At 40.5% G+C, this 25,144-nt stretch overlaps 2 protein-coding genes across 7 annotated transcripts in view; one reads left to right on the plus strand and one right to left on the minus strand.

The window, feature by feature from the left end:
• Positions 1 to 942: 942 nt before the first annotated feature.
• Positions 943 to 25,144, plus strand: part of NDUFAF1 (NADH:ubiquinone oxidoreductase complex assembly factor 1) — a 28,383-nt gene continuing 4,181 nt past the window's right edge. The window contains exons 1-5 of one of the 5 annotated variants that reach the window (XR_016038233.1): positions 943 to 1,066; positions 5,300 to 5,956; positions 8,804 to 8,989; positions 15,187 to 15,261; positions 16,203 to 16,894. Coding sequence is in view for 1 of the 5 variants with exons in the window: in XM_088839790.1 (XP_088695916.1) it covers positions 5,381 to 5,956; positions 8,804 to 8,989; positions 15,187 to 15,261; positions 16,203 to 16,352 (987 nt within the window). In the remaining 4 variants the exon portion in view is untranslated. Of the gene's footprint in view, positions 1,195 to 5,299; positions 5,957 to 8,803; positions 8,990 to 15,186; positions 15,262 to 16,202; positions 17,871 to 25,144 lie in introns of those variants that run through there. The other 4 variants (XR_016038234.1, XR_016038231.1, XM_088839790.1 and 1 more) reach the window with 4 other exon arrangements.
• NUSAP1 (nucleolar and spindle associated protein 1) overlaps positions 18,430 to 25,144 on the minus strand; it is a 31,572-nt gene continuing 24,857 nt past the window's right edge. For both annotated transcript variants that reach the window (XM_055436472.2, XM_055436470.2), the window contains 2 exons: positions 20,702 to 20,810; positions 18,430 to 19,351 (listed from right to left, as the gene is read on the minus strand). In XM_055436472.2, coding sequence (XP_055292447.1) covers positions 19,255 to 19,351; positions 20,702 to 20,810 — 206 coding nt within the window. In that variant the 3' untranslated portion in view covers positions 18,430 to 19,254. The remainder of the gene's footprint in view (positions 19,352 to 20,701; positions 20,811 to 25,144) is intronic.

Raw genomic sequence — 25,144 nt, forward strand, 5'->3', positions numbered from 1 at the left:
CAGGGGAAGAAATTATCCGGTTCTCTGTAGATAACTCATATCTACAAGCTAGAAAAGAGGAAGGAGAGGGAAAAAAAGAAGAAGAAGAAAAGAGGAAGGCTGTGACCCATGGGTTTTGGAGACAACTTGCATTTAAGGTTGTGGGAGGAGAAAGAAGAGTCAGTAAAGTAGGAAGCTAGAAAAGGTTCAAGAAGGTAGGAGAACCAGAATCAGGTAAGTGTAGAGGTTAGAGAAGTCAAAGCAGAATCTAAAGAAGGAAGAGGTGATGGTGTGAAAAAAAGAGGAACGGAGGAAACTTTGAAAAGGCAGTTGTACTTGGCGAGGTCTTGGACCCTGGAGTACGTGTTTAAGTGCCCTACTTTTCATTCAAATTCAGGCAGGCTGAGTGCTTAATTCCTGCTAGCGTTATGCTAGGTGCATCCGAGAGCTCACAGCGTGGCAGAGGAAGTCAGAAGTGAATGAATAATTATAATTAAGATACTGTGTTGAAAGTGCACAGGATACAATCGAAACTCTGCGGAATGGGCGACCCCACGGGGCCAGATTGGGAAAGGGCGGGTAGGATGGTTTGCTGTCCAAGTTTGTGGTGGGTCTCCAAAGATTCTGCGGGGGCAATTCACAGAACCAATCCTCTGAGGCCGTGGACCTCTCTTGGGCGGCTGTGGGGATGGAGCGCGAGTGAACCCTGGATCCAATATCTGGGTCCTATTCGAAAGATACGGGATGGAGTTTGCAGCCTGAAGGTGGGATGCCGGAAGGAGAGGCGAAAAGCTTCTCTGAATTCTCCCCACTTTCTCACACAGGGCAGAAAAAATCTGGCGGTAGGGGATCGGGGTGGGGAAGCCTTTGGGAATCTAGCCGACCAAAAAAACCCCCTCAGTTCATAGAGTTCTGAGATTCTTATTCCTCTTTCCTCCCATCTGCACCCAACCGGAACTCTAGAGTCATCAGGCCTGGTTTTACTCCGGACTGGAAAAACAGATGGCCCCGCACAGGAAAAGTGGAGTACCCGGTCTGGAAAAGCGGGGAGTCGAGCGGAAGTCACTCTGAGGCGCCGGCAGGGGAGGCAAGTGAGCGCCTGCTTGGAGTTGGAGTGTCGGGAGCTTGTGAGGGTGACACGGCTCTAGTAGGTGAAGGGTAAGGGGGCTGTGGCACGGTCACGATCGCTCCCCTACTAAACACCGGGACTCTGGGGTTAGTTTCGCCACTTACTAGTTGTGTGACCTCTGGTGATTTAATTTTGGAGCCTCCATTTGTTTGTCTCTGCAATTGGAATAATAATAGTACCTTTCTCATCGTTGTTGTGAAAATATCAATGCACTCAGAACGGTTTCTGGCACATCATCAGCTTTGGGTATACAAACTTCACTAATACTGCTCTGTTTTAGCCGCTTAGGTTACATTGCCAGGAAAACTCAGCAACTTCGGCTGGAGATCATCCAGTTAATGATTTTAACTTTATGTTTATCGGTAATAGAATGAAGCAAAACACTTACAATTAAAGTTATATTATTAGAGAAGTAGTAACACTATTGATGTGTTGAAAAATAGTGAATAATATTACTTATGATCCCATTGTCCTACACACTACTCTTAAGTCTTTTTCTTTTTTACCCCCAAATCTTTTTTGTCCATACATTTTTATACTTGTAATGTTAGTGTATATGCATTTTTTGTATATACTCCTCATTTGCCACTCACTGATTTAGCAGCAGCAGCAGTGTAACCTAAGCATGATATTAATGAGAATTCGTGTTTATGATTGTACAGATTCCATTTTAAAAGCTTATCATTTATTTCCCACTTTTCTGTATATGTAGAGGTAAAAAAATCATTTAAAGAAATCAGGGAAATTTAGATATTACCTGTGATTCCAGGACGTGAGATCAACTGTGGTTATTTCTCCTGGCTCCCTTCTGTTTTTGGTCCATGTGAAAAAACATACTGTTTACAAGATGTTCATTTATTTTAGCAGACATTTGAGCATCAGTTATGTTCAAGCCACAGTACAAGATTAAAGCCAGGCCACTTAGGTAGACAGATAAAAGCAAGATTCTAATAGTATGTAAGGGCTGTGAGATAGATGTATGCACAGGTTCTCATGAGAATACGGAGGAAGAGCAATGTCAGTGCCTTCCATTCAGAAGCCACCAGGAACATGTTTGTAGCTGAACAAGTTGAGCTTCCTCTAGTGGAAGAGAATACATGCCCTGGAAAGCCATGGGGCATCTCATTTAAAGGATGTTAGAAGGGGTCTATTGTTGGACTAAGGTTTCTGTTACATGATTTGGGGGAAAGTAGTCAAGAGATGGAAGTAATTCTATGATTAGGAAAGAAGCTTATGTATCTAGAGTGAGGCTAATGCTATGACTGGTCAGGTATGGCAGTCACTTGTATTAGCCAGGATAGTAGAATGCTTGGTCACTTTTGTCATTTTTGAGTGATGTGTTTTTTTGTGTATCAGACAGGATTGTAGTTAAGAGCTGAGGGTATTGCCCATGAAAGAGAAGTAAGACCAAGGAATTGGGCGCATTTTGAAGGGCCTTGTGTACCAATTTAGGAGTTTTAATTTCTGGACAGAATTGCTGAATAAGGGGAGTGCCATTATATTCAGAAAAATCCCCTTTGTTGCCAAAGGTTAGATTGGGAGAGAAGGAGGAGGTCAGAGTCAGAGAGATGAGTTAGGACTTTACTAAATCCTAAAGGGCGTTCTCTGCACCAGCAATCACCTGGGGACTTGTTAGAAATAAAGACTATAAGGCCCATCCTGTGCCCACTAAATCAGGATCTGTATTTTAACAAAATTCCCATATAATTCAAGGCACTTGAAAGTTTGAGAAGCCTCTCCCTCCTTTTTTAAAAAAAGGTTTATCTATTTTTTGGCTGTGGTGGGTCTTCGTTGCTGTGTGTGGGCTTTCTCTAGTTGTGGTGAGCCAGGGCTACTCTTTATTGTGGTGTGTGGGCTTCTCATTGTGGTGGCTTCTCTTGTTGCAGAGTATGAGCTCTAGGCAAGAGGGCTTCAGTAGTTGTAGCACATGGGCTCAGTAGTTGTGGCGTAGGGGCTTAGCTGCCTTGCTGCATTTGGGATCTTCCCAGACCAGGTATCAAACTGGTGTGCTTTGCACTGCAAGGCGAATTCTTAACCACTGGAACACCAGGGAAGCGCAAGAAGCCCTTTGTTAAGGGAATTTCAATAGTTCTGGGAAGAATCACTAAAACCCTAAACCAAGACTCTAGTGGCGGTGTTGGTGAATAAATGTGGAGATATTGTTTGACAAATATTAGAAGCCTCCCGCATGTCTGGCACCATCCTGGGAATTGAAAGTACCTCAGTGAAGGTGGTCTCTCCCTTTAAGACACTTCCAGTCTGGCAGGGAGACTGACAAGGGAACTGGCAATAAATGGTAGCAGGGAAAGCTTAAGACTAGTATGCAGTGAGACCACATCAAAAGGTCTTGGCGGAGTTGAGTAATTAAAGGTTCTTTTGAGGAGGTAACGGATGTCTGAGCTGAATCTCAAAGGATAAATTAGCCAGCAGAAATCAGTAGAGGGTATTTCTGGCCTAGGAGCAGCAATCTGCTAAGACGTGATGCCCAGACAGGGAGTGTTGGGTGGCAGTTTCTGGAACACAGGTGTTCTCTGTGATTAGAGCAGAGTAGGGTGTGATTAGAGGGACTATTGGAGAGATGAGCGGAGGCTAGATCTGGAGGAGTCTCACAGACCCTGTGGAGAAAGTTGAGTTTTGTTCTGAAGACCATGAGAGCCTCTGAAGAGTTTTAGTCGAGAGGATAAAGAATTGGTTTTGTGTTTTAGGCCCTCTGTAGATGCTGAGAGTAGTGGGGTAGATTGGAGGTAGGGGTGCAGGTCTGGAATGCAGTGACTTAGGAGAGATGAGGTCATGAGCCACCTGATGTAGGGAGGGAGGGAGAATGGGCAGTCTAGAAAGATGACCAGTCCTGTGCTGTGGATAGAGGGGTCTGGGTGCCATTTTGATGTAGACTCTTAAGCAACTGAGGCAGGTGAGCTGAATTGTTGGATTTGGAGCATTTTTGAAGCTTTTAAAGTTGTCAGCATTCCATCTTGTTTCTCAGTACTGTGTTCTTACTTGTGGGTGATTTTTTGTTTTTGTTTCTTCTCTCTAGTGAGAGAAAGATGATGAAATTAGCATTGCATATTTTATTTCATTTTCTGGGTAGCTGGAATAAAGTAGGAGAGGGGATTGTTAGCCTTCCTATTTAACCTTCCTGGTTCTTGCAGCACTGCCTGCCAACAATCATTAAATGTTTTTGCAAGAGCAAAGTTGTTACTTCAGTAGAGACATAGAAGTTATATTACTAATGTTTTACATACAGAGAGCCAGCAGTGTCAAATGGGAACATTTAAGGCCGGGGTTCTAGTGCTTGCTTCCACACTGATTAGCATTGAAATCTTGGACAGGTTACTTCACCTGTTGGTGTCTATTTCCTTCTGAAAGGAAATATCTACCTGACTGTCTTACAGGAGGCTTATGTGGATTAAATGAGATAATATTTGTCAGGGTGGTTTGAAAATATTAAGAATGGCATTTAAATGTAATGGTATTATTGCTACTGTGGTTTCGGTTCTGTCTTTGAGGACCTCAAATAGTGACTGATAGTCAAAAACTTGTTATTCAAAGTATGGGCCTTGGACTAGTAGCTTATTAGACATGAAGAATCTTGGGGATCTTGTCAGACTTAACTGGATCAGAGAACCCTCTTATAGCCATCAATCTATCTGATCAACAGAAGAATCCCTTAAGGTAGGTAGGGGAGGTGTTATCACAGCCTTTCCCCCAAGGAAATGAAGGCCTCAAAAGATCAACTGTTTTTGCTTTGAGGGTAAACAGTTCTAGCTGTACAGTCTTCTGACTCCACATGCAGACTGTAATCTGTTCTTTTTATAGAAGAAGTGCTAAAATGTCAGTTAGTCTCAATCCTGGAGTGAATTAGTTGAATATTTTATTTTAGGAACCAATTATTTCTTTTAAAATGTAGCATAAAAATTTGCTGTAGAGTTGACACTACCTTTTGAAGCACACTATTGAATTATTTTGGGGCAGATCATTAACTCCATGAAGGAGGTTGTGTTTCTGTTCATCTTGGCCTATTTTCACAAAGCAGTGGGATACATTATATACAGTGTAAACTTTTTTATGCTCATAGTAAATATAGAATTAGAAAAAAACAATGAATTTCACTGTAGATGATCCATGTTGAATTTGAAATTATGATGTATTCGTTGGTACACTAGTAACTCCTCACTGTCTCTTTTATTATAGGTGGAATTGGGCTATTTGCTGAAGCTTCTTTCCCTGGTAGCCCAGGGAAAAATTTACACTTTGATTTTTTTTTTTTTAATCATGGCTTTGGTTTATAAATTGTTGAATGGCACTTATATTCTCAGAAAATGCCTGAAGCCAAGAGTTGCCTCTTGTCCATTTTTGGGTACTCGCTTTGCAGACTATTGTTCCAGTAGTTTCCAGAAACCAGTGGCTGCTCCTGGCAAAGCCTTTTCTCAGCAGAAGATTAAAGGGAATTTGGAAGAACATCACCAGAGAGAAGTTGCTTTGGAAATAACTTCTCCTGAGGACAAGCCTGAAATTAGTTTTCATAAAGCAATTAAAGAAGAAATGAAGGACCATTTTAGGCGTTTAAAGGATGATATTGTGAAATATTGGATAGGGCCTGAAGGCCGCCCTCTGCATGAGGTCTTGATGGAACAAGCCAAGGTCGTCTGGCAGTTCCGTAGCAAAGAAGATTTGGATAAGTGGACAGTAACTTCTGATAAAGCGATTGGTGGCAGAAGTGAAGTGTTCCTGAAAATGGGCAAGAATAACCAAAGTGCGCTGCTGTATGGAACTCTGAGCTCTGAGGCGCCCCAGGATGGGGAAAGTGGCCGAAGTGGGTACTGTGCAATGGTATCCAAGATTCCAAGGGTACGTGAAATTCAGGAGCTGCAGTTTTCTGGTGAACTGAGGTGGACTTCATTGTAGCATGAGCTGTAGCAGACAGCTTTTATTTCTATAAATGAAAACACCTGGCTTCTCATCTTGTGTATGGGGTTAAATAACTGCTGGCACCAGTGTAAAGTTTCATAAGCACAAGGGGAAAGTGGTTCCTGAAGAGAGGCTGCATGTTTCTGAACATCATTTTCGGCCAGGATGAGGCATACTTATATTTGAGGAGCCCTGAGGAGGGTAGACATTGAAATGATAATCTAGGGAGATTTGCATCTCCTCTGACACAGCCCACAGACCCTTTTATGGCTTGGTGTTCCTTAGAGTGGGAAGTAGGGCCAGCCTGTGGATTTCTTTTCAAGTAAACTATTTCTGTGATGGTTTCTTAGTCTTTTCTTATTTTTCTTGAGGATTTGAGAAATACTGGTGAGGTATTTTGTAGAATGATCCTCAATTTGGGATTTTCTGATTTTTTTAACCCCTGGTTAGACTGAGGTTCTAGGTTTTAGGAAAAATAGCATAGAGTTGAAGCACACTTCCCATCATATCAGGGGTATATGCTAGCAACCTGACTCATCACTGATGTGTTAATGTTGGTCACCTGGTCAGGGTAGTGTTTGCTAGGTTACTCTATTGTTAAGTACTTACCCCACCCCCTGCTGCCTCTTTTCATATTTCTGTTCTTTGGAAACAAGTCACTAAGTGTACCCTACATTCAAGGTGTAGGGTAGGGTATGGGATTAAGTTCTATATCCTGGAAGGGGTAGTATTTTCATAAATTATTTGAGATTTCAATTCTTCACAAAGGAAGATTTTTTTCCTTCTCCCACATTTATTTATTTATTCAGTCATTTAGAATGGACTTACACTTTGGGTTATGATCCAATACCATGTTATTTATTTTGTTGTTCAAATTGTTCCAGCTACTGGGAGCTCTTTCAGATTATACCTATCCCTTTGACTTGCCACCATCCTTTTGTTTTTTTTGAGCACTTTCTGGCACTATAAGATGCTATAGCTCATTTTGTATTTTTCTCTGTTCCAACCCTAGAATTAGCCATTTCTCAGAGAAGCCCTCATTTTTTTTTTGAATGGTATTAGAAACCAAGATCTGTATTGACACTATATTTAGGACCTCTCAGTGGACACAGCTAGGAAATATATGTATGCATATCAACTTGTGGAAACACGTCTGTAATTATTTATATATACTAGGCTAAGTATGAGTTCATACTGATGCTTTGACTCTAATCCAGTACCACATGATTTACTCTAGCCTCCACCCTCTTGTGTATTGATAACTTCCATCTGTAATGGTGTGAAACCTGTCTCCCACCATTTACCATACATTTGCTTATTAATTCAATCCTACATGAAAAGCCATTTCAAAATTTATGACCTATAACCCTGTGAGAATCATCTTTACCAACTAGCATACAATGCTCATGTATAGTATTTGTTGTCTTTAGCCTTCTGGTTTCCATTCAGAACACCATTTTCCAAAGCTGCTTAGGTCAGCTCCTTTGTCTCGCCACCAGCCTGTTGCTTTTTGCAAATTTGCTGATCAGCTGTTGTTTCCGGGCTGCTCTGGACAGGCTCCTGTGCCTGGTAGTGGCCACAACCATTGTGTGTTTCCTTGGTTATGGTGCTTTAAGGAGAAACGCAAATGGTGGGAATAGTATTAGGCCCCCTCTCAAGAAAGTCTTCTTTCAGCAGTAACAAACTTGCATAGATTTTATTTCAGGCCTTGAAAATCCACAGAATGGGTTTGGTCAGTCCACAGGAGAAAATACTTCTGTGATAACCTGTGGAATAATGAAAATAGTTGATAACATTGATAAGTGTACCCTGCCAGTTCTTGTGCTAATGACTTTATATACATTATCCCTTTTATTCCCGACATCAACCTTGTAAGGTGTAACCATCTCACTTTCACAGATGAGGAAACAGGCTTGGGGAGATTCTGTAGTTTGTCCAAAATTGTTTGGCTAGTAAGTAAGAGTTCTTATCTGAGCATTGGTATTATTGAAATAAGATGACCTCTGAAGTAACAAACACCTTTGGAAACTAATACTACATTCTGCTTTCAAAGAGAGACCATTTAGTTAGTCTTTAAGAACATAGATTTTGGAGTTAAACAGCACTGGACCTACCAGTTATGAGTTGAGTGCTCAGTTTCTTCATCTATAAAATGGAAAACAATGATAATAGTGCCTATCTTATAGGGCTGTTGTGAAGATTAAATTATGCATGCCAAGTGGTTAATGTATATTTTCAATGGATGGTAGCTGTTAAAATAATATTGGTTTTAAAAATTGAGGTCTAGAATTCCCTGGCAGTCCAGTGATTAGGACTCTGTGCGTCTGCTGCAGGGGGCACAGGTTCGATCCCCAGTCAGTGAACTAAGATCCCTCATGCTCTGTAGCCAAAAACAAAAACACAGCTTGAGGTGTTTCATAGTTTTCTGATTTAAGGGAAGGCAGTTTCAGTAAAATGGCCCACTCAGAAGCCATTGCTCTCTAGACCCAGGGAAAGAAAATACATGCAGTAATTCATTTCTGTTCAGTGTCAAAAGTGTCTATCCCATGTAAACATTGTCCTATGCAAATCATGCCTTGAACATTAACTTAGAAACATTTAACTAGGTCAGTATTTTGTGCTAAAATAAGAATCATGAGATTTATCTGCCTTCATAAAGTGGTAGAAAGCAGAAAAAGGCAGAAAAATGACTTGTTGATCCCTTTGATGCTGTAAAAGGTGTTGGTGACTCACATTTTGCTAATAGTGGAAAATGAGGTGAAATTAACATTCTTTTCTGTACCTTAGGGCCCTTTTGAGATGAAGAGATCTTACGATTGGTCCCAGTTCAACACTCTGTATCTCCGTGTCCGTGGAGATGGTCGACCTTGGATGGTGAATATCAGGGAGGACACAGATATAATCCAGAGGAAGGATCAGATGTACAGTTACTTCATGTTCACCCGTGGGGGGCCCTACTGGCAGGAGGTCAAGGTAACAACAGCACAAGTCTTTTCTTGTATGAAAATGAGGTCTTTTGGTCACAGTTACATTGTAGTTTTCTTATTCCTCTTGGACTATGGGAAGGGAAAGAAGGAAGAGGACCTAAAGGCAAGATTTACATAATTGATTTTTTTCTTTCATTAATATAAATGTTAGCTTCAGTTCAGTTCAGTTCAGTTCAGTCGCTCAGTCGTGTCCGACTCTCCGCGACCCCATGAATCACAGCACGCCAGGCCTCCCTGTCCATCACCAACTCCCGGAGTTCACTCAAACTCATGTCCACAGAGTCGGTGATGCCATCCAGCCATCTCATTCTCCGTCGTCCCCTTCTCCTCCCGCCCCCAACCTTTCCCAGCATCAGAGTCTTTTCCAGTGAGTCAACTCGTCGCATGAGGTGGCCAAAGTATTGCAGTTTCAGCTTTAGCATCAGTCCCTCCAATGAACATCCAGGATTGATCTCCTCTAGAATGGACTGGTTGGATCTCCTTGCAGTATAAGGGACTCTCAAGAGTCTTCTCCAACACCACAGTTCAAAAGCATCGATTCTTCGGCGGTCAGCCTTCTTCACAGTCCAACTCTCACATCCATACATGACCACGGGAAAAACCATTGCCTTGACTAGACAGACCTTGGTTGGCAAAGTAATGTCTCTGCTTTTTAATATACTATCAAGGTTGGTCATAACTTTCCTTCCAAGGAGCAAGCGTCTTTTAATTTCATGGCTGCAATCAGCATCTGCAGTGATTTTGGAGCCCAAAAAAACAAAGTCTGACACTGTTTCCACTGTTTTTCCATCTATTTCCCATGAAGTGATGGGACCAGATGCCATGATCTTTGTTTTCTGAAAATGTTGAGCTTCAAGCCAACCTTTTCACTCTCCTCTTTCACTTTCATCAAGAGGCTTTTGAGTTCCTCTTCACTTTCTGCCATAAGGGTAGTGTCATTAATCAGTAAATACTTTTTTAAAAAAAAATTATTAATTTTTGGTTGCACTGAGTCTTCATTGCTGTGTTTCGGCTTTCCCTCGCTGCAGTGAGCAAGAACTACTTCTCCTTGTAGTGTGTGGGCTTCTCATTGTGGTGGCTTCTCTTGTTGTGGAACCTATGCCTTAGAGTGTGCGGATTCAGTACTTGTAGCTCTTGGACTTAGTAGATGTGACGCATGGGCTTAGTTGTCCCACAGCATGTGGAATCTTCCCAGACCAGGGATTGAACCCGTGTCCCCTGCATTGACAGATGATTCCTATCCACCATACCACCAGGGAAGTCCTCCAGTAAATACTTTTGATAAGGGTATGGCCAGGTCCATGCCGAGTCATAAGTATATCTCTGCCCTGTGCACAAATACTGTAGGTGATTCTTTTTACGTTCCTGCATATCTCTTCAGGCAACTGTACCTAGCTAGTGTCCCTAGTTGAGTAGAAAGGCTCCCTTAAGAGGAATAAATACTTCATACTTTATGTTATCAACATTTTTATTCTAGTTATTTCTTGGTACTATAAGGCAGTCATACTTTGTAGGGAGAAGAAACTTTTAGAAGGTAAAAAATGTTAACCCGAAGGAAAATAAATGGAGATTCAGAGAGTGAGGGCAAAACCAAGTGTGCATTCCTTTCTTCTGTCTATTGAAGGTTTTTAATCTATAAATTCAAAAGGAAGTCTCCATTTTGCTCATACTTAAACCTAAGAGTCATCCTGGTTCCTTTCACTCCAACCCACATCCAGTCTGTTAACGAATTCTTTCACGTCTCCTTCCAAAATGCATGTCTGTCTATTTCTAGCTATCTCGTCCACTCTCACCCTAGTTCAGGCCTTGGGATTACTGCAAGAGCTTCTTTTGTCCTCTTACCTCCTAAAGTCCACTGTGCACACAACAGCCAGAGTGATCTTTCTAAAGCATAGTTCAGATTACATCACTCACGTGCTTAAAACCCTCCAGCGATCTCTCCTTATGAGAATACAGTCCAGACGCTTTAACAGGACCATGGGGCCTGTAGTAGCAGACCCCGTCTTCACCTTCAGTCTCTCCTCCTGCCCTCTTCCATTCGGCCCCTTGTGTGTGTCAAACTCAGGTGTACTTCTGTCATTGCCTTTGTGTTTCATGCTATATCCTATGGCATGCTCTTCATGTGCTTTCTCTTTTTTATCATTCACTTCTCAGCTCAAAAGTCACCTCAGAGAGGCCTTTCCTAATCCCTCTAGCTAGAGTTGCATCCTCTCACACAATAATAATATCCTGTTTTTTTTTCTTAGAGCTTACCATTAAGTACAACTATTCATTCATTCAGTTGTCTGTCTGTTTATTGTCACTGTCTGCTCTGCTCCTCTGGAACATAAATTCTGTAAATTCTGAGAGCAGGGACTTTGTATTGTTCATAGCTGTTTCCCTTGTACTTAGAGCAGTGCAGTGCCTAGCATATAGTAGGCGTTACATACATATCTGAGCTTCCCAGATGGTTCAGTGGTAAAGAATCCACTTGCCAATGCAGGAGACGCAGGAGATGGGTTTGATCCTTGGGTTGCTAGGATCCCCTGGAGGGGGAAATGGCAATCCACTCCAGTATTCCTGCCTGGGAAAACCCATGGACAGAGGAGCCTGGTGGGCTACAGTCCATGGGATCACAAAGAGTTGGAGGCTGCCTGAACAATTGAGTATGCACACACACAGAAATGTATCTATACACTAATAGAGATATATAACCAAAAAGTACTGCATACGTAACACTTGCATGCAAGGAATGCATATAACAAATTATTAAATAAAACAAGTATTTCATTATAGAAATTCTACAAGATGCAGAAAAGGAAAATAATTTTGTGTTACCATAACCCAGAAATAAAATACTATTTTTAATTTAGTATGTACCTTCAGACTTTTCTATTTACACTTTTTTTATGAAAATAATATTGTGCCAGTGCTATTTTATAACATATATTTTTCACTGAACTGAATTTTATGAACAATTTTCTGTTGAAATATATTTCTACATCAGTTTTAATATCTGCACAAATATAAATAGACACAATTTATTTAATCCATCCTCTATTGTTGTACATTTAGATTGTGTTCAGAGTTTTTCACTGTTACATCAAACTCTGAGGTAACATCCTGAGTTATTTTCTTAGATGTTTTCCTGGAAATAAAATACCTAGAAAAAAATGATAAATACATTTTTAAGAGCTTTGATGCACATTGCCAAATTATTCTCTAGTATCATTACCATTTAATCATTAGCAATTACTTATTACTTTCTTTCCTGAAGTTACATGTTCTGATCTTTGGCTGGAAATAATAGTTGTTTGCAAAACCTTTCTTTAAATTATTAAGGGAAGTATTGGGGAAGAAATTTTTAAAAATTAAATGTTATTAATTGCTGTTTCAGTTCAGTTCAGTTCCTTCTTCATAAATAATTCTCCCTTAGTAAATAGAAGTGAGATGCACAAATATTTACACTGATTATAGAAAGAAAACAGAGGAAAGTGATGGAAAAATTATGCATGCTAGTGTCATTTGTAGAGAGAGAAACAATTGTTTATCCTTTTCTTTTTTTTTAAGCAAATTGTACAGATTTAATGCTCCATCTTAGCTTCATTGTTTTCCAGGCTAAAAAATTCCTTGGTGTGGACATCTTATCAAATTATGTGACAAAAAGACAAAAGGCTGGGGGGAGTGGATGACACATGCTCCTTGAATACATTTTGAATAATGAGGTAGTTGAAGTGCCAAACCAGGATGCAAAATGAGAAACTGGGGTGGGGATGGGGGTGTCCCTTCCAGGTTTGTTTAACAGAAATGAAGGGAGCAGGTGAAATGAGGATGTGACTGCATTTGAATTTGCTTTCTGAATAACGTAATCTTATGCAATGGTGGTTTATTAAATGAACTTTGAATTGAGTTTGTCTGCTTCCCTCATAGCTCAGTTGGTAAAGAATCTGCCTGCAATGCAGGAGACCCCGGTTTGATTCCTGGGTCAGGAAGATCTGCTGGAGAAGGTATAGGCTACCCACTGCAGTATTCTTGGGCTTCCCTTGTGACTCAGCTGATAAAGAATCCACCTGCAAGGTGGGAGACCTGGGTTCAATCCGTGGGTTGGGAAGATCCCCTGGAGAAGGGAAAAGCTATCCACTCCAGCATTCTGGCCTGGAGAATTCCATGGACTGTATAGTCCATGGGGTCACAAAGAGGTGGACATGACTGAGCAACCTTCACTTTCACTTTATGTCAAGTGTTTTGGGTGATAAATAATCTGAACATTATTTTTTAATTCACTTTTTTTTGGTTCAAAAATCAAAATTACATATATACACAGAATTCTCACTCCCATTCAGTTCCCTTCTACCCTTCCCCTCTACCCTCTATAGGTGACCATGTTTATTAGTTTCTTGCATAGGTTTACAGTTTTTTTAATAAGCAAATATATATGCACATATACTTCATTTTTTTTCTTTTTACTAAAAATAGTAGTATGCTTTATGCGCCTTCTGTACAGGTTTATATTTTTAAAATTTAGATCCTGGAAAGATTCCATATCACTAAATGTAATTATTCTTCGTTTTTTTGTTTTTTTGTTTGGTATTTTCTGTTATCCAATAGTTGATTGGATTGATTCTGGTATCCAATAGTTACTTGAAATAGTCCTTTATTGATAGATACTTGGGTTGTTCCCAGTTGCTACAGTAAATTTATTAGTTTTTTTGGAGGCATTTAAAAAATTTCTTTTTAGGGAAACTCTCTGGCAGTGCAGTAGTTAGGACTTGGCTTTCACTACCAGGGCTCGGGTTCAGTCCTGGTCAGAGAGCTAAGATCCCACAAGCTGCACGGCATGGCCAAAAAAATTTTGTTTTTTATAACACAAATTATGTTTACACTATAGATTTTGTCTATATCTTCCCTTTTACTAATAATATATTGCAGACGTCTTCCCACAGCATCAGGTATAGATCTGTTAATACTGCATTTTTTAAATTAGCCATATAGTATTTAGTTATATGATTGCATCATAATTTATTTAACTATTCCTCTATTTTTCCTTTTTTTGTCATTATTAGAAAAAGCTGCATATTTATGTGTTTGTCGGAGTTTATCTGTAATATAAATTTCTAAAAGTGAAATTGGCAGGTCAGATTATAGCATTTCAAATTTTGTTAGGTATTGCTGTTAGTTTCCTATTGCTGTGTTAAAAATACCACAAACTTCACAGCTTCAAACAACATATTTGTTAGCTCACGTTCTGTAAGCCGCGGATTAGACAGCCATTAGAAATGGCCAGGTTCAGTGTTCAGGGCCCTCTAAGGCTGATAACACAAGGTGTCAGCTGGGCTGTATTCTTCTTGGAGGCTCTGGGGAAGAATCCACTTCCAAGCTCACTCTGATTATTGGCCTGACTGAGTTGCTGTGGTTGTAATGATATCCTTGTTTCTTTACTGGTTGTCAGCCGGAAGCCACTCTCAGGTCCTGTAAGCAGCCCACACTCCTTGCCATTGAGCTCCTCCATCTTCAAAGCCAGCAGTGGAGAGTCTCCCTCACTTCCCCCTTTGAGTCCCTCTGATGCTTCTAACCTTCTTCACCAGGCATTTTTATGAGCTCAAGTGATTGTCACACCTACAGAGGATCATCTTCCCTATGTTAAGGTCAGCTGGTTTGGGACCCCACTTCTGTGGAGTCCCTTCACAGCAGCACTGAGGTTAGCGTCTGAATACCTGGAAGAAGGTGTGTGTGCACTGAAGGTGGAAATCTTGGGGTTCTCTTAGAATCCTGCGCGCCACAACTGTCAGCTGTTCTCTAAGAGTTGGACTAATCTGCAGTCCTAACAGTATACGGATGTGCCTGTTTCTCCCATCTCCATTTTTCTGTTGGGTTGTTTGATCTTTTCCTTAGTTATCTGTAAAAGTTTTGTGTTTAGGATACTTTTTTTTTTTTTGCCATCAGAAAGTTGTAATCGTACTCTTTAATTTTTTCCTTTGGGACTTCTGGCTTGCAAAGGTTTACAAGTGTTTTCTTGCAATACTTAGATTATTTCATTGAAATTTTTTTCCATCTGTGATCCAAATGACTAAGCCACTTGTTATAACTTCACGTTAGATAATTTTAGAATTAAATATAAAGCATTATTATTTTATAATTACAGTTCTATACAGATGCCTCAGTTGCTTACATTTCAGCTTTGAAGTCAATGGTTTTTTCTTTCAGATTCCTTTCTCCAAATTTTTCTTCTCTAATCAAGGAAGAATCCGGGATGCCCAGTACCAGCTTCTGCTCGACAAGGTAACATTTTCCTGTATTTTCACTCAGAACTGTATTGCATGTGTGTTTAGTGTGTCTGACTCTTTGGGACCCCACAGTCTGTAGCCCACCAGGCTCCTCTGTCCATGGGATTTCCCAGGCAAGAATGCTGGAGAGGGTTGCCATTACCTTCTCCAGGGAATCTTCCCAACGCAGGGTTGAAACCTGAGTCTCTTGTGTTGCCTGCATTGGCAGGTGAATTCCTTACCACTAGCGCCACCTGGGAAGACCATATATATTCAGTTCAGTTTAGTCGCTCAGTCGTATCTGACTCTTTGTGACCCCATGAACTGCAGCACGCCAGGCTTCCCTGTCCATCACCAATTCCTGGAGCTTGCTCAAACTCATGTCCATTGAGGTGGTGTTGCCATCCAACCATCTCATCCTCTGTCATCCCCTTCTCCTCCTGCCTTTAATCTTTCTCAGCATCAGGGAAGGACCGTTTATTACCTTTAGTGAAATAGAAATGTGAGGATTAGTTCAGTTCATTTTTGAAGGCTGGCAAATGAAAGATGAAAATTCCTATTTAAGTATACTCTTGTTATACCTAGACAGTTGCTGACTCAGAACTGTCCTGTGAACCAAACCCCTTACTTGGAGGAATTTCAGTGTGGTCATCTTTTCAGCATGCCTACATTTTACTTTAGCTTTAAAATAGAGCTCAGGGGAGCTCCAAGGAACCTCCATTAGACATCCATTCTTACTTATTAGTCTTAAGTGGCACTGTTTTAAAGAGAGAAGTAAAATGTGGAAAGAAAAGCAGTCATTTCTTCTTGTTATAATTTGCTGCAGCACTTGAGTACTATGGTATACATGTTAAGGGCTGATAGTATGTACATGAAGCTATAGTAATTACAGGATTTTAAAACTCCAGGGACAACATCAGCATACAAGATTTTGATCAATTTCTGTTTTTAATTTAGATCTCATCTATTGGATTCACTCTGGCTGATAAAGTGGATGGTCCATTCTTCTTGGAAATAGATTTTATTGGAGTATTTACAGATCCGGCCCACACAGAAGAATTTGCCTATGAAAATTCTCCAGAGCTTAATCCACGACTTTTTAAATAGTGACCATGTGGTATTTCTGTATTGCTGAGGGCAGTGGAATCCACAGTGACACAAAAATAAAGTATTTTTTAAAATGGCGTCCAAACAGTGGCTTGTATGTCTTCCCTAAAACATAGCTAAATGCCGCTGTTGAGAGGAAACAGGATTTAAGTGATATCTAACTTAAAGAATGCAAGTAATGATGCAGTTACTATGTAAACAACTGTTTTGGGTTAGAACAATTCCTGTTAGGAATAGTTCCTATACTAATAGGTGGTTCCCAAAACAGGGAGGCTCTGAAATGACTGTTGATGGCCTTCTACCATTCTATTCCCTGTGTTTCTTCTGTTTTCTTATCTAGCTGTCAGGCGAGGAGACTGCTGTAGAAGACGTTAAGATAAAGATGCTATAGAAGTCACTGGGGGAAAAATACCTGTTTTATTCTGCCTGAGCTCTGTAACAAATTACCGTAGACTTGGTGGCTTAAACGAAACACATGTGTATTTCTCCCAGTTCTGGAGGCGGGGAAGTCCAGTATCAAGGACCTGCCTACCTGGTGTCTGGTGAGTGCTTCTTGGCTTGTAGACAGCTGCCTTCTTACTGTATCCTTACATGGAGAGAACAAGTTCTAGTCTTTTCTCTTCATATTAATAGCATTAATCCTATCATGAGGGCTCCACCCATATGACCTGATTACCTCCCAAAGGCCTCCAAGTGCACCTCCAAGTACCAAGTCACATTGGGAATTAGGATTTTCAACAAATGAATTGGGAGGGAGTGGTGGACACAAACATGCAGTCCGTAACATCTACATTGCTGGTGCTCCAAAGATGCATGATCCCTGGCTGCTTCCCCAGTCACTTTAAGTATTAGAGATTGCGTGTGCCAGAAACAAGACCCTGATTAAATTTAAACTGATCAATTCTTGTCCTGTTAGAGGAGATAGGAAACTATATGATACAGCTAGAATATCCAACAAGAGCCAAGTTTAAGATAAGAATACACCAGGCTGACAGCTTTTCCATCATGTTGGCCTAAAATATTTTCATGTAATTATTTGTCTTTATCAGCTTTATTGAGGTATAATTTACATAACAAAGTTCACCTGTTTTAAGTACATAAATTCAATGATTTTTTTTGGTGGAGGGCTGTTTTGTGCAGATTCCGGGATCTTAGTTCCCCAATCAGGGATTGAAGCTGGGGCCACACCATTGGACCTCCAGAATTGCGCAGACTTTATGCAGCTAATTTTAGGAAATTTCTGTCAGCTTCCCTGATGGCTCAGATGGTAAAGAATCTGCCTGCAATGCAGGAGACCTGGGTTCCATCCCTGGGTCAGGAAGATCCCCTGGAGATGGAAATGGCAACCCGCTCCAGTATTCTTGCCTGGGAAATCCCGTGGACAGAGGAGCCTGGCAGGCTATACTCCATGGGGTCTCAAGAGTCAGATACAACTTAGTGACTAAAACACCTAAAACTAACTTTATTCCCATCTCAGCCCCATAATATGATCTACTTTCTGTGTAAGTTTGTGTCTGGCTTCTTTTCACTTCTCATAACATCTTTGATGTTCATCCACGTTGCATTGTTTATCAGTATTTCATTTTTTAGTGTTTTTAATCCATCTATTGATAAGACAGTTGGATTTTTCTCTACTTTTTGGCTACTGTGAATAAAAGTGCTATCAATATTTGCACTAAACATTTGCTATAAAATATTTTATTTGCTATAAATATAATATAGATGTATATTTAAATTTTTAAAGAAACTGCAAAGCTGTTTTCTAAAATAGTTGTATCATTTTCCCTTCACAGTAGCAGGGTAGTTGACAGACATTTCTTGATTGATTTGGTCTCTGCCTCTTGATAGCAAAATCTGAGTTTATTGAGCACCCAGGCGTATGCCATATTCTGTGCCATGTTCTCTGGGCTCATGTGTGTATAAAAATGAGTATAATAGAATCTGACAGGTGCTGTGAAAATACAGAAGAAAGACATAATCATTTCTTCTAGGAGTAGGAGGTCAAGAAAGGATGCACAGAGTACAAGTCAACTCTCATTAGTCTTGGTTGGTCAAGTAAATTTTGGAAACCAATTACATTTACAAAGAATGAATCTTACCACTGTGAGAAAAAATTTTATTCATGAAAATCTCAAGCCGTACAAAACACAGACACTCCACTCAGGTGCAACAAACATGAATATGATACTAAGCGACTCTAGTCTTTTCCATAAATCGAGTAAGATAGCAGTTTGACAGAGCACAGTAATCCTTAAAGCCACAATCCCCAACTGTCAATATGGTCCTGTGTATTTCTAAATAAGCCAGGCTAGAATAAGCTATAGTTTTGTTTTTAAGAATACAGAGATATGTAATTGACAATTACATGAAGTACACAAAAGCTTAAATGAAACATTTCACATAGGTAAAATACTGATGTCTTACCAACCCAAATGGCCTACAGTTTCAGTAAGATTACTAGATTCTCTAGAGGATGAAGAGGTGGCCTTTCACAGCTTACCCTATCCATAACTTGTATTGTTCAATTTCTACTAAAGTATCTGTTATAATTGGCTACCATTAGGAAAATGCTTTTGCCTAGAAGAGGATTGAAGTTCTGTTACTAGAGCCAGCAGAGGGCACTTGACTTTAAAAATCTAGGTCAAGAATCTGTGATGGGTCTTTTGTAGAAAACTGAGCTAGTTGTACAGGGGCTTAGGTAAAAAGTATTTCAGAAGAGTTTGTGAGTTTTAAAGGTAATGTCTTTTCAGGGATATAGCATGTGAAGAAGCCACAGGCACTACATATATGTATATGAACAAAGTTAAGAGCAGAAAAAGGTCTTTTGACTAAAGTAAGAGGACAGTATAAAAATATTCACAAAAAAGGGTTCAGAGGAAAGAAATATTTACAGGATGTTAAATTATGAACGTTCAGCTATAATGAGGCCCCTTCGAACTCCAAGGACCTTTTCTTTCTTCTCCTTTCGTTCCTGCTCATGTTTCTTTCGTTGCTCCTCCCTACAAAAGGACAGGTTATATGTTAGGCTCTGGTGAAGCTCCAAACAGACCACTTTAAAGCACCTGTGGTTAGCATAATGTCCAAACTTAAAATGACATCCAGTGTAAAATACACTTTTACAGGACACTGCGCTATGACCAGTGGTCTGTGCGATGGAAACCATACCTGTAAGTCACTTATGTTAAAAGACTAGAAATTTTTTTTTTGTTATGTTAAGGCAGCATTCTAAAACCAAGCATGAAATTAGAACCAGAAAACACCTTGGAGAGTGAATTCAACCCCTGGAGATTTTTTTAGTTTGTTTTAAGTGAGAAAGCTCTATCTGTGGAAGTAGAATTCAAGCTCAAAATCACATTGTCTAACAAAAGTGCTAGCACTGGAACCAGGATCTACTGACTTAAGCCAACTATGGTTTTTGAGGGAAGGAATTAAGAGGGAAAAAAAAGGCCCAGAATCATGTTAATGATTTTAATAGCAAATAATAAGGTCTTGGTGGTAGCTGTCTAGTCAAATGATAGGTAAATCTGTGTCAGGAGGGTATCTCATAGGGAATCGACCAAACCAGGACCAGTTGCAGCCCAGGACAGACTCTGGCATTAACTTGGTTTTCATGCAGAAAGAAGCCTCTAAGGATTATACTGGGGTTTCCCCCTGTGCAGGGCCTTGAAGCCTAGTAAGCCTAGTTTCCCTGGGTGTGAGAATTTACATCTGTGTGCATACTTAGGTGCCCTGGGCACATGATCGATATTTGGAGGGACATCCAGGTGCACTGTTTGGTAGATAGGTCATGTAAGAGCCGTGCTGTGAATCTGGGTCTTCTGAATCACCTGCAGAGCTTCAGAAACAATGCAGATGTGTGGGTACCATCTCACACCTACTGAATTAGAACCCACTGTGATATTGCCTCGGAGAAGGCAATGGCAAGCCACTCCAGTACTATTGCCTAGAAAATCCCATGGATGGAGGAGCCTGGTAGGCTGCAGTCCGTGGGGTCGCTAAGGGTCGGACACGACTGAGCGACTTCACTTTCACTTTTCACTTTCCACTTTCACACATTGGAGAAGGAAATGGCAACCCACTCCAGTGTTCTTGCCTGGAGAATCCCAGGGACGGAGGAGCCTGGTGGGCTTCCGTCTATGGGGTCACACAGAGTCGGACACGACTGAAGTGACTTAGCAGCAGCAGCAGCAGTGATATTGCCTAGGCACATGTACTCTAAGTGCTGTATGATTCCACTTCCACCTTCTTTTTAAACTCCACTATTTCTGTGACTCTATCCCCAAAACTCTGCTTTTATATAGAGTTTTCCAAATTAAAAGAATTATAGAACTGAATAGTTATGTTCTTACCTGGTCTGGAGACGAGGTTGTTTATAAGTTTTCTTGTGGAAGCTAACTCTGTTGACATGCTCATGTAGAGAATTGTTTTCTTTAGACTGTCCCCATGGTTTCAGTTTTCCTAGTTTAGAACAGAGACAAACAGATTTAAGAAGATTCTTGTATTTATAATTTTTATTTTCTCTTATTTGTGGCTACCTGCTTGCTGCTATAGCAGCTAAAGACAAAACATTTATATTTTGTTTTTAGACATTTGCTAGTATAATTCTATTAATTTCAATTTCATATTCCACAGATAGACATTACTTTCTTTTCCTCTAAAAACAAGTGTCTTCTACTTTAAAAAGATTTTTTTTTTTTGGCCACACTGCATGGCTTGTGGGATTCTAGGTTCCTCAACTAGGATTGAACTCAGGCCCCTGAGTGGAAGCACAGGGTCCTAACCACTGGACCGCCAGGGAATTCCCTCTTAGACTTTTTAATCCTTGGAAAGTCACAAAAAAATCTTAATACTAAAAAAACCCACAAAAACCTCTTAATACTGAATCCAATTACGTAACATATCAAAGAAGCCATAACAACTAGGTAGTTTAATCCCAAGATTGCATAGGTATGTTTAATATTAAAGTAGTATTTCATCTTTGCAGTTTATTATTTTTGTTACCTATTGACATGTATTTGGAACAGAACAGGTAGGACTATTTTGTGGCTTTAGAATTGTGACCAAATTTCCAGATGTTTATGTATTATTTACTGGCATAGTCTGACCTGTTTCTGAGTACTAGTGATTGGCATTTGCAGTGTTTCCCATTTTATAAAAAGGACTTTCACACTTGCTGCATCATTTGACCCTCTCAGTAACCACTGAAGTAGTACTTATTTATTTTCCCTTTCATAAAGGAATTAAGTGACTTGTCGAGGATATAACATAACAAGCACAGGTGAAGCTCTAAACCAGGTTTTCTACCATCAGTAGAAGTTAGGGTGATCAGTCATTACCATAGACAAATACTTTTTGAGAACCTGGTACATGCAAGGGACTCTTCTAGGTGCTAAGGACATAGCAGTGAACCAAGAAGTCAAAAATTCTTGCTGTCTTCCAATGGTAGAGGTAGAGAATTGTCAAGTAAGGTAACCTCAGGCATTGCTATGAAGAAATATAAGACAAACTAAGGAATGGAACTATGAGCCATGTCGTGTAGGGCACCCAAGACGGATGGGTCATGGAGGAGAGTTCTGACAAAACCTGGTCTACTGGAGAAGGGAATGGCAAACCAATTCAGTATTCTTGCCTTGAGAACTCCATGAACAGTATGAAAAGGCAAAAAGATATGACACTGAAAGATGAACCCCCCAGATAGGTAGGTGCCCAATACGCTACTGGAGAAGAGTGGAGAAATAACTCCAGAAAGAATGAAGAGACGGAGCCAAAGTGGAAACACCACCCAGCTGTGGATGTGACTGGTGATGGAAGTGAAGTCCAATGCTGTAAAGAGCAATATTGCATAGGAACCTGGAATGTTAGGTCCATGAATCAAGGCAAATTAGAAGTGGTCAAACAGGAGATGGCAAGAGTGAACATAGACATTCTAGGAATCAGTGAACTAAAATGGACTGGAATGGGTGAATTTAACTCAGGTGACCATTATATCTACTACTGTGGGCAGGAATCCCTTAGAAGAAATGGAGTAGCCATCATGGTCAACAAGAGAGTCTGGAATGCAGTACTTGCGTGCAATCTCAAAAATGACAGAATGATCTCTGTTCGTTTCCAAGGCAAACCATTCAATATCACTGTAATCCAAGCCTTTGCCCCAACCAAAATGCTGAAGAAGCTGAAACTGAATGGGTCTATGAAGACCTACAAGGCCTTCTAGAACTAACACCCCGAAAAGATACCCTTTTCATCATAGGGGACTGGAATGCAAAAGTAGGAAGTCTAGAGATACCTGGAGTAACAGGAAGTTTAGCCTTGGAGCACAAAATGCTCCAAGGCAGGGCAAAGGTTAACAGAGTTTTGCCAAGAGAACACAATGGTCATAACAAACACCCTCTTCCAACAACACAAGACTCTACACTTGGACATCACCAGATGGTCAGTACTGAAATCAGATTGATTATATTCTTTGCAGCAGAAGATGGAGAAGCTCTATAGTCAGCAAAAAAAAAAAAAAAGACCAGGAGCTGACTGCAGCTCAGATCATGAACTCCTTATTGCCAAATTCAGACTGAAATTGAAGAAAGTAGGGAAAACCACTAGACTATGCAGGTATGACCTAAATCAAACCCCTTATGATTATACAATGGACATGACAGCAAGATTCAAGAGATTAGATCTGCTAGAGTGCCTGAAGAACTATGGACAGAGGTTCATGACATTGTACAGGAAGCAGTGATCAGGACCATCCCTAAGAAAAATGGAAAAAGGCAAAATGGCTGTCTGAGGAGGCCTTACAAATAGCTGAGAAAAGACGGGAAGTGAAAGGCAAAGAAGAAAAGGAAAGATGTACCCATTTGAATGCAGAGTTCCAAAGAATAGCAAGGAGAGATAAGACAGCCTTCCTCACTGATCAATACAAAGAAATAGAGGAAAACAATAGAATGGGAAAGACTAGAGATCTCCTCAAAAAATTAGAGATACCAAAAGAACATTTCATGCAAAGATGGGCACAATAAAGGACAGAAATGGTATGGACCTAATAGAAGCAGAAGATATTAAGAAGAGGTGGCATGAATACACAGAAGAACTGTACAAAAAAGATCTTCATGACCCAGATAACCATGATGGTGTGATCACACACCTAGAGCCAGACATCCTGGAATGTGAAGTCAAGTGGGCTTTACGAAGCATCATTACAAACAAAGCTAGTGGAGGTGACGGAATTCCAGTTGAGCTATTTCAAATCCTAAAAGATGATGCTGTGTAAGTGCTGCATTCAGTATGCCAGTTAATTTGGATAACTCAGCAGCGGCCACAGGACTGGAAAGGGTCACTTTTAATTCAAATCCCAAAGAAGGGCAATGCCAAAGAATGCTCAAACTACCGCACAATTGCACTCATCTCACATGCTAGCAAAATAATGCTCAAAATTCTCCAAGCCAGGCTTCAACAGTACGTGAACCATGAACTTCCAGATGTTCAAGCTGGATTTAGAACAGGGAGAGGAACCAGAGATCAAATTGCCAATACCCATTGGAGAATTCCAGAAAACCATCTATTTTTGCCTTATTGATTATGCCTTTGACTGTGTAGATCATAACAAGCTGGAAAATTCTTCAAGAGATGGGAATACTAGACTACCTTACCTGCCTCCCGAGAAATCTGTATGCAGGTCAAGAAGCAACAGTTAGAACTGGACATGGAACAAAAGTGGCTCCAAATTGGGAAAGGAGTATGTTAAGGCTGTATACTGTCACCCTGATTATTTAACTTATATGCAGAGTACATCATGTGAAATGCCAGGCTGGATGAACCACAAGCTGGAATTAATGTTGCAGGGAGAAATATCAATAATCTCAGATATGCAGATGACACCACCTTCATGGCAGAAAGCAAAGAGGAACTAAAGAACCTCTTGATGAAGGTGAAAGAGGAGAGCGAAGAAGCTAGCTTAAAACTCAGCATTCAAAAAACTAAGATCATGGCATCCGGTCCCATCACTTCATGGCAAATAGATGAGGAAACAATGGAAACAGTGACAGACTTTATTTTCTTGGGCTCCAAAATAACTGCAGATGGTGATTGCAGCCATGAAATGAAAAGACGCTTGCTCCTTGGAAGAAAAGCTATGACCTACTTAGACAGCATATTAAAAAGCAGAGACATTACTTTGCTGACAAAGGTCCATCTAGTCAAAGCTATGATTTTTCCAGTAGTCATGTTGGGTGTTAGAGTTGGACTATAAAGAAAGCTGAGTGCTAAGAATTGATGCTTTTGAACTGTTGTGTTGGAAAAGCCTCTTGAGAGTCCCTTGGACTGCAAGGAGATCAAACCAGTCCATCCTAAAAGAAATCAGTCCTGAATATTCATTGGAAGGACTGAAGCTGAAGCTCCAACACTCTGGCCCCCTGATGCAAAGAACTGACTCACTGGAAAAGACCCTGATGCTGGGAAAGACTGAAGGCAGGAGAAGGGGATGACAGAGGATGAGATGGTTGGATGGCATCACCTACTTGATGGACATGAGTTTGAGCAAGCTCCGGGAGTTGGTGATGGACAGGGAAGCCTGGCGTGCTGCAGTCCATGGCGTCACAAAGAGTCAGACACGAGTGAGCGACTGAACTGCACTGAAGGAGTAAAGAGTGTGTGTGTGTGAGGTGGGGGGCGGCGGGTGGACAGAGAAGACCTTCCTAGACTGGTGACAGTCAAGTGGATGCCCCATTAAAAACAGGGAGCAAGCTGTGCAAAGATCAATGGGAATAGTATTCTTGGTGGAGCAGAGGGATAACAAATTC

Source organism: Moschus berezovskii, chromosome 9 (genome assembly GCF_049115385.1).
Source record: "Moschus berezovskii isolate FMDL1 chromosome 9, NW_MosBer_1.0, whole genome shotgun sequence".
Classification (NCBI taxonomy): domain Eukaryota; kingdom Metazoa; phylum Chordata; class Mammalia; order Artiodactyla; family Moschidae; genus Moschus; species Moschus berezovskii.